This window comes from Barbatula barbatula (assembly GCF_947034865.1).
Source record: "Barbatula barbatula genome assembly, chromosome: 6".
Taxonomy (NCBI): Eukaryota; Metazoa; Chordata; class Actinopteri; order Cypriniformes; family Nemacheilidae; genus Barbatula; species Barbatula barbatula.
In genome coordinates this window covers 12,252,710-12,262,272 of record NC_136765.1, presented here as the reverse complement: position 1 = coordinate 12,262,272, position 9,563 = coordinate 12,252,710, and the positions used below count along the sequence as shown (strand labels likewise).

Below are 9,563 nucleotides of genomic sequence, written 5' to 3'. Positions count from 1 at the left end.
AGTATGAACAGAACCCTAAGAGGTATTTGGACACCTGTGCTATACTTAAATGAATAGAGTACAAAATATCAATCTAAACAGTATACAAACAATCAATTGTGCATTTTGTCAAGTGAGTGAACTTCAGTTTGAGTTCATTTTGAAGTACATTTAATTGATGTATGAGCACAGGTGCAGCAAAATCACAGGTGTTTTTTTTATTCAACTATATACTGTATGTATTTGCATATTTAACAACCATAAGGCGTCCCTATCCTTTCTTTTCGTAATTGTAAACAGTACATCTACATAAATACGCTCCAAGAAAACTACATATAACCATAACGTGGTGCTTCAGTGGTCCTTCAGCGGTTCTTTTGGATGCCTTGGGTGTTATATAGAACCGCTGAAGAACCATTCAGCAACGCTTCCTTATGAAGAACCAGCTAAGCCCCGTATGGTTCTACTATATAGCACCTCAGTCGTCCCAAAGAACCACGGAGGCACCAAGATATGATTCTATATAGCACTTAAATAGGTTCCACTATGATTATGAGTCATAACCACTTTTAGTGCTATATATACAGTATGTATAGTGTGTAGTGTGTGCATTCCATCTGTTTGATTATTTCTTGCAAAAAGTTAGGCTTTTTGAACAATGTCACTTGGTTGTACATTTTGCAAGCTTATCGAATAATTTTAAAGAGATAGTTCAACCAAAAATACAAATTGTGTCATCATTTACTCAACCTCAAGTTGTTTCAAACCTGTATACATTTATTTGTTCTGTTGAACACAAAAGACATTTTGAAGAATGTGGGACTCAATGGTGCCCCAGAACTGTTTGGTTACAAATGTTGTGTTCTGCATAACAATAGAATTTAATACATTTGAAATTCCATCTCCTTTGACACCCAGTGTGACGGTAACTGTACGTGTCAAAATGATAATTGAATTTAAACAAATTCACATAACAGACAGACTAACTGATATTTGATGACGCACTTTGCCGTCTCTCCTTGACTTCATCAGAAACCAGGGAAGCAGATTTCTCATCATCCACTATGTAATCAGAGACACTGGAGTTTGACCAGTCGGGTCAGTACCCTATCAAACCTTCTGTAAACTGCCAATGACCACACTCGTCGCAGGAACGCCCTCATCACAAAGTCAGCCATGGGTCAAAACCCTTGATAATATCCAGAAACATTTGCCAGATTGAGAAAGCCATAGTGGTTTAGTATTGGTTTTCTGTAAAAAATTGCGGTCTTAACCAAATAATACATTTGTGCTCTTTTCTCCTCAGTGGTCAGTCAGTCTCTCTATAATTCAGTATCAGAGTTTAAATGAAAGTCTTTCTCGGGCCACATTCGTAGCATTATTTGCCAAATATTTACTTCTCTGAATTATTGCAATGTGTATACTTTTATTAACGTTATTGGACTTTCAATTTGAATAGCATTTAACAACATGCTTTTGTCCCGAACACTGCATGAAATGACACTCCAAATAGATTATTTTCAAAAATATTGTTTTTTTTATTGGTTTTAACTGCAATCAGTCATTACAAAAGAGATCAACCTTATATAAACGCATAGAAATTACTGTAGTGAACAGCAATAGCAGTTTATAAAAAAAATACATTCAACTCTATAGATACTTTCTTTTTGTCTTACCAACTTAGACAAGCTTTGCTTCCACCACTAAGGATACAAGCAAGTCATTTAAAAATAAAAAAGCATTGCAGCTTTTTAAGGCAAAGAACATTTGCTCATGGAATGTGTAAAAGAGGCACTTTACATGTAGACTGGAAGCTCTTCAATCCAAACAGCAGAACTTCACAATTATTGCCTGCAATTCATCACCATAACTGAAAAACTGCTTTAACACTGGCGGTTTATTACCTGCAACATCAAACCTTAAACTTTGTAACAAACAAATCAAAACAATAAAATGCACTTCATGGCGGTTTGTAAAATGTGGTGCTAAAGTTAAGGCCACGAAACTCCCTGTATCTCAGATTAACTCAAATTTATCTAAAACAAAACTTCTTGTGGCATAATTTTTTTATCAGCCTTTAAATGCTACATAAATATTTCAAAAATGCAACTGGTTGACTTGAGAACAGCTTTCAGTAGGGACTGGACTTGCCTCAAGTTACAAGGAAAAAAGTATTGAGGTGAGCTGAAGTTTTTTTTAAATAACAACTGTATTGATGCTTTTTGTGAGTTTAATTGTTAAAGATTGTATAGTAGTACTGATTTTGCAGTCAAATATTTGGAAAAGGGAATGACAATAAATCTACAAATAAATAAATCAAAAATGCAGAGGATTTTTTTGTTTGTTTTTGCTTTAAATTAAGTTTCTTTAAGTGTAGTTGCCAACAAAAGTCATTGTAGTACAATATATTAAACTGTGGAAAAAAGAAAGCTGACAAGTCTTCACAATCTTAAGATTAATACAGAAGATCATAATTTAACATAAAAGAAAATATATTCTATCGTTTCATTATCGAGATAAATACAAACAAAATTAACAAAAAATGCATATGATCACCAATAAATATGTTTTTGATAAGTTAAATAAGCAGTGACAAGCGAAACCTTTTGTTCTCAAAAAGTTTTCAAACAATAATATAACCATAATAATAATAATAATAAACAATGACCATAATAAAAAAAATCAAAACCAACAGGTGGATAGATGTGATGAAATTACAAAGTGCTCCTGCGAGCAGAATCTACAGAAAAAGCTTGCTAAAGTGATGCTGCAGGAGGTGGAACTGCATCCTGGGAATGATGGAATTCCCCCTCTGCTCGCCGATTGGCCTGAGGGGGAGGCAGCATTTTGAGGTGGGCAGAAAAAAAGAGTTTGTCTCAAAGGTTTAATAATTCCCAGCAAACGTTAACTAACCAGCAATGGGAAACGGGGCAATGACACACACAACAACAACAAAAATTAAGGAATTGTTCAGTTTTGAGTGGCGATGTCCCATCTCAGGGTTTTCTGCTGGCTTTGAGAGACGTGGAGCATGTAGCACCCAATTGAAAAATGAATACATGCCTGAAATATTCCAGAACTCCGTTCTCATTAAACCCTTTTGAGAAAGTCCTTCCTGCAGACTGATGTATCTGCAGTTCAAGGCAGGGAGGGCACACACTCAAAACAAGAGCTACATAATCAGGCCACAAGGAACGAAAGATAAAAATAAACAGTGGTCCATTCACCCCGACACTCAACCCCAGGCATGTGTCTTCTCTTTTTCACCATTCATTTCACTCTTTAAGCCGGTCTAGAAAGACAGTTGTGAAAAGTCTAAGCATGACACTTTTGAACTTTAGTTAGTTATGAAAGAGCGTCCTTAAGAAAGGTGGCAATTCGTGAAGGGCGCAGATCTCTCCTCTAACTGTGCCGCTGGCTCTGCTACGCTCGACTGCGGCGGTAGCACCTGGCACAACAGTCTCATACCTCTCGCGATTAGCACGTCGCTAATCCACTTCCTTCTCTGCGTGTTTGGCACGATCACACCAAGAACATAACAGGAGGACGAGGCCCCGGAAAACAGAACAGTGTCGAGGCTGAGAGAGTTTTAGCTTGTTCTGGTTAAAACGAGTATTCAAAAAGAGAAAGATCCCTTAATTCACTGCATTGAGACACAGGCGATACAAGGAGGAAAGTCTACGGCATCTAGAAGGCCCGAGAAATGGTGGCAGATAGAGGGAGTGCTAGCATCTCATCCTCTCTGCCAAAGACTGCTGCACGCAGTGGAAAAGGGGAATGGGGGTCTGGCTCAGTGTGCTTTAGTCGTCGGAGATGGAAAGCCTGCTGAAGATGGGCAGTCGGCGGGTGGTGTCGAGGACGGGCGATTCCGACCCGCTCAAACTTCCACCCGAGCTGCTCTGGTAGCCCTCTTGGTCAGAAAGCGAGTCAGGCTGGCTGGAAGGAGATTCAAACAGCTGGGGAGATTCTGACATGGCTCTGAAGTAGTAAGGCGTTGTGGTCGGTGAGGACGGTGCCTGGTTGGAAGGGTCAGAGCAAGATAAAGGTGCACTGCCCAGGCTTGGGCTGAAGAGGTTGGCCAGCTCCTGGCTGGAATACGTGAAGGGGTTACTGCTAGGCCACTCGGGCAACTCGTCGGGGGAAAACATGGGTGGAGGGGTGACGGAGGTGGGGCTGTCCCTTAAGCCTCCAGAGCTGGGGAACCCGGCAAAGCTGTAGCTGTGTTGCAGCCGTGGCCTCTCCATCTTATTGGAGGCGGAAAGGGGGGATGGGGTCGGCGGAGGTCCGCGGCGCTCCTCCGCGTTGTGGATGAAGTGGCATCTCGGTCCATAGGGGCAGAACCCGATGGTGTGGAATGTGCGGCAAAGCTCCGTCTTGTACTTGGGATGGCGGCTGAGGCTGCGCAGCTCGTGAATACCATGGGCAAACTGACACTTGTCGCCATACTTGCAAGTGCCGTTCTCCTCAAAGGGTCTGCATAACTCTGTCTTGTAGCGACTTGAGTTCACCTGACTGTTGGGGCCTCCAGGGCCCGAACACTTCTGCAGCAGGCGATCCCCTGTCTCGGAGAAAGAGCGGTCTCGCATACGGTTCTCTTTGTTGCTGCTGCCGGTGAATGCCATCCCTGAACCGAGCAGGGATGGATCTACTTTTGCAATGTTCAAGAACTGGTTTTGGTTGAGTTTGGTGCTAGCCGAAGTGACTGAGTGCCGGCGCTGATAGACCCCACCTGTGGATGGTGTCCCTACCGCCTTCCTGTCCAGCAGGCTCCGAGTGGGGTTGGAGATGGACAGACTTGGCCCGGTGCAAGGGACAGAAACAGGGTGTGGAGTACTGAGGATGTTATTATTGTAGTTCAGCATTTTGTTCTACAAAGAAAAAGACAAACAGAAGAAGAAAATTAGGAAAGTTTAACTCATTTTTCAATGTCACACAATCGATCCTTTTATTACATATGGGACGAAGGCAGAACCCTGTTTGCATGCGTTTGTACAGCACATACTTCAAGTTAAACCCATCAGTAAACACAGGCCTATACAGCAGCTAGTTTGGCCCAATGCCACTAAGGGAATGCTGCACTATTGTGCATGTCAGACATGGGTGAACCCAACAACACTCGGTCTGGGAGAGTATTAGAAGTAACAACAAAATCCGACCACTTTAAAAACAACATTGCTTCTGCACATCTACAATTGTCCATAAGAAAATCATTTGTTGCATGTGAAAAAAAACATAATCATACATAGATTTATAGCTGTAACCTACATAGACATGAAGATAAACAGAACAATGATTGATCAATAAGGGCCAAACATTGATAGAATAGACAGTGAGTGCACTGATCAAATTGTAAGCACTTCAATCTATTTGTAAACAGTTATTTGGTTTTTTTCTGTTGTTTAGCTAAAAACACACAGACATGTCTACACGCAGCAGGACGATTTTAGTAAACATTGTCCATTCAAAGAGATTATGAATCAAGAAAGCCGTTTCCAGATAAATGGCCAGAGAGCAGAACACAACAAGAACTCATTAACTTCTGACAAATAATGTTCAGCCTTCAGTTATGGATTAACCAGTGAAGACATAAACTCGTGTTTTAGAAAAGCTCACCATCTTGAATGACAGATTTAAGGGCACTCCTAGAAGTCAAAGTTAACAATGAAATCACGAGATGAACCTATAAATCGATCTGACATTCGTTTTACGCCCAAACTTTTTTTCTATACGGTTGAGGCGGTGAAACCGGTTGTCGTTTCAATTTCAACCGATGAACGGGTGAAGCAAACACGGCTGTTGTGAAATCACATCCATGGTTTCATAGGAACAAGCCAAGCAGGGGTTTTCGCTGGATGCATGGCCGCAAACAGTACTTGAGCATTAAACAAGTGCTGCATTTCAGCGAAAGCTATTCCGCTAAAATACACATTCGCCATAAAAAGAAGCAAAAGCAGTGTAGTCTTTGTTCCTAATACGATTGTAAATGCCATTTAGAGCGGCAAATAAAGTATCATCGTACACATTCCGGAAGACGAACTGATCCGGTTGAAACTTTTGCCATTACCTTGTTGTTGATCACTTCGCTAAAGTCGAAGAAAGGCGACAGCACGGCCGTGGTCATCTTCCAATCGGATGCAAATCAAACTTAGCGAAAGAAATCGTTTGTTTTAGATGGTAACAAGCTGGGTTCTGCTTGTGTAAACTTTAGTTGCCCTAATGGAGAACCCCCTCTGTCCTGCTCCGCAGCGCTGCGTTTCCTTTATAACACACACGCAGGAGGGGCCACGGAGCATCGATGCGCGGGGCGTTTCTCTCTCCGCCGAATCACTTCTTGCTAAGTTTTGCTCTTCTTTTTCTTCGAAGTTAAACGCAGTTTATGAGTTTGTTATATGTCTTGTGCAGGCAGCTGCGGAACAATAACAAAGGAAGCTCGTGTTTAATTGTTTTGGCTTTGTTGTGTATGAATGGCAAGACTTCGTATCAGCCATGTTTGGTTTACACGCGTCGGAGCCACGATGCTCATTTGTTTCTTCTAGATCTAGACGCTTTTTTCTATCTTTTTAACGCGTTGAATTTAGGAGGGGTGCAACAGTTGGCCAAAGTGTAATGGAACTGCCGCACTAGATCTGTTCATTTTTATTTTGTAGGGAACTTAAATAAGAAGTCAAGCGATTATGGTCCCTCATTCCTTCACATTGCAAATCATTTTTAATTGAGAACGACGCAACGCCCTTGTTCTACTTGATACTAACCGCGTTATTTGCTCACATATGTTTGCACACCGGCTTAGTTAATGTATACGTTTAATGCACTAAACGTGATCTGTGGGACTTTCCGGTGAGATTTAACCCTTTCCTAGTAAAATAAAACCACACGAGGAGCTATTCCAGCAACCTCACTTGTACGTCTAGTTTCCTAGATAAGTGGCCGTAGATCTAAATACCACGTCGAAATACACACAAGTATTTTTTAATATTAGCCTACATTCCATGACGGGACAATAACCTCTCCAGCGGTGGAAGTTTCAGACGGTCATCATTTCTTCCTTACTTTCAAAGTGTGTAAAACATGAAAAATAAATGTAAATAAAGAGCTTGCCATATAAGATCTTACTTTTTCATTTCTGTTGGCACTTTGCAGGAATCTTGTCAAGGATGCGTTATTTGTATGCATGTTTCATCAACATTAAACCAATAGTATCTAATCTACGGTTTTTATGTAATTATATATATTTGGTAATGTGGCACTCACTGTTTATGCAAATTCATGAAATATAAACATCCAGATTCATTGACTTTGACCATGTAGGCAGTGGGGTACGTTGGCCTGTAGAGGGAGCACTTCGTTTCGATCTGTTCTTTGCTGACTCCTGTTGAAATGTTGCTTTGGTTTTCCTGTGTTCATCGGTTAGAGGATAGTGAGATGTATGCAGGGAAATATCTTTGCAGTCTTGAAGTATGGAGGGGCCGACATGAGAGTTTATGAGAGACATTTATGTGCTGTTATAACCAACCCACTAGAACAAGAGAGCTGATATCACGGTACGGAGAGTGATATTCAGATAGATGGTTGACAGACTTATTATCCCTCAGACAAATATTACATAAACATTTTTGAGATTTTACTAGTAACTGATGGAATCTGAGGTTGTAGGTTCTCTAAAAAATGTTTCCAATATAAGGCTTTTTGACTTTTAAAGGCTAAGGACAATTAAAATGAGACAAAATTAATTGTCCATAAAAGCTTGGCCGCGGTGTCATTAGTGGTACACCACCAGACCTCTCCAGTCATGTTTTTCCCATGCATCTCTTCTAAAAGCGTTTGCCCTCTTTCCTTTTTATAGAGCTCTGCAGCTGTAAAATCAGCTGTTTCAGAAACAAGAGTAAATCTGTATTGAAAGTAATGTTGACATGTTTATTGTGAAAATGGATAAATGCTATACCCTCTATTCTCTGTGTTATTAAAACACGCTGTTTATCTGTTATTTATCTTTTCCTCTCTCTCCATAGATTGACTGACAAACCAGAAGAAGCAGGAAAACACATGGCACTGGATGCCGATAAGCAGATGAACCACTGTGCTCTAGTTAGAAAACGTTTCAGGATTTAAAGACAGGAAATAGTAAAGTGGTGAAAATATGATTACTGATGTAGAATTTTGCGTCGAGTTAAGCATGCAAAATGTCAGGTCAATTTCCTCTCTGACCAGGTTTCCTGCCCTGTAGCTCTTGAGGAAGACTGGAATATACTAACTGGGTCAATATCCCAGGGTGTCTTATGAACTATTAAGACAGGATTAGTTTTCTAAATGACATCCGAGTTACAATTATTATTACTTATTCAGATCCTGACTTATTCAGCTTTTTTGTTATTACTCAAGTGGGAGTGTCTGTTGTCCTGATGTGGGTGTTACGGAAGGTCATGCACCATGAAACCCAAATAGACATGACTTCTGTAAGTTATTTATTTATAATATTATGTATAAATTCTGAAGATGCTATTGGTGAGTGGATTTAGGGTTGCGGGGATGCTAGGCAGAAGTACTTTAACCAGAGGTACTTTTATAATCATATCTAGCCAAAAATATGAATCTGTAATAAAGTTCCAAATAAAGTTATGGTATCTAATGACAGTCAAATAAACGAGAAAAGCATTGCCGCAAGACCCTATCAAATATCAAGTAGTGCAGATATACGGCTGATAGTGGTATAGTGTACTCCATAGAAAACATTCCATCACACTACACTGGCAATAAGACAAGCATATGACATACATACTTTAAAAAGAGCCCCTTCAAATCATAAATGCTGAAAGTTGAAAACTTCTTTGACCTCTGTGTCAATGTGATCAGATTCCCCCACTGGAGGTGTTCTTTAGACCTGACCTCTGAACAGGTGTCATGGTCAGGCTTCTGAAATGAGATATTATCGAGCCCTTCACTCAGCATTGTCAAAATCAATGATCTTTATGAGCAGCGGCCAGCACTGGAACAGTGGAGGCCATTCTCTGTGTGAGAACTTCCCTCCGTCCATCTGTCTCCATTCTGGAGCCGACCCCCTCCCTCAGAACTCTCCTGTGTGGTCACCAATGAACTAGAGTTACTCAGCTCATGTGCCCAGTGCTGGACAACAAACAAGGCCTAAAGCGTAGCCACAATTCTCTTTTTATAAAGGACAAGAACTGTTTTTACTTCACCGCACATCTTTGAGCAGAATTCAGTGCAAACTTGAAGCAGCGAGTTCATTTTTTTTATTTGTTTAATTTGTTTTCATATGCAACGTTTTTATGTTCTGGCTTCTTTGAAACCAGCATGTGGTTTAAGTTAATGTGTTGTGCGCTGTGCAACAATGCTAAACTATTTTTGACTTGTTTGTTCAATTGTAATGCAGTTCAGTATTTCTGAACCAGCATATGAAGCATTAAATGAGCATTAAAGTGCTGGGGCGAAATCAACAGGTGATCAACTTAGCGTGTTACTTGACAGCTTTAGTCTGTTTTAAATTCTTTAGAGAATGAATTGATCGAATAATGAAATGGTACTAGATTCAGAAGAAAATGTCAAATGTGTGTTTGTCTGTACATCAT

At 40.4% G+C, this 9,563-nt stretch overlaps 1 protein-coding gene across 1 annotated transcript; it reads right to left on the bottom strand.

The window, feature by feature from the left end:
* Window positions 1-741: 741 nt before the first annotated feature.
* Window positions 742-6,243, bottom strand: zfp36l1a (zinc finger protein 36, C3H type-like 1a). The gene is made up of 2 exons (XM_079459058.1): window positions 6,044-6,243; window positions 742-4,847 (listed from the first exon to the last, which is right to left on the bottom strand). The coding sequence occupies exons 1-2, from the start codon at window positions 6,098-6,100 to the stop codon at window positions 3,780-3,782; spliced, it is 1,125 nt and encodes a 374-aa protein (XP_079315184.1). The 5' UTR covers window positions 6,101-6,243; the 3' UTR covers window positions 742-3,779.
* Window positions 6,244-9,563: the final 3,320 nt, after the last annotated feature.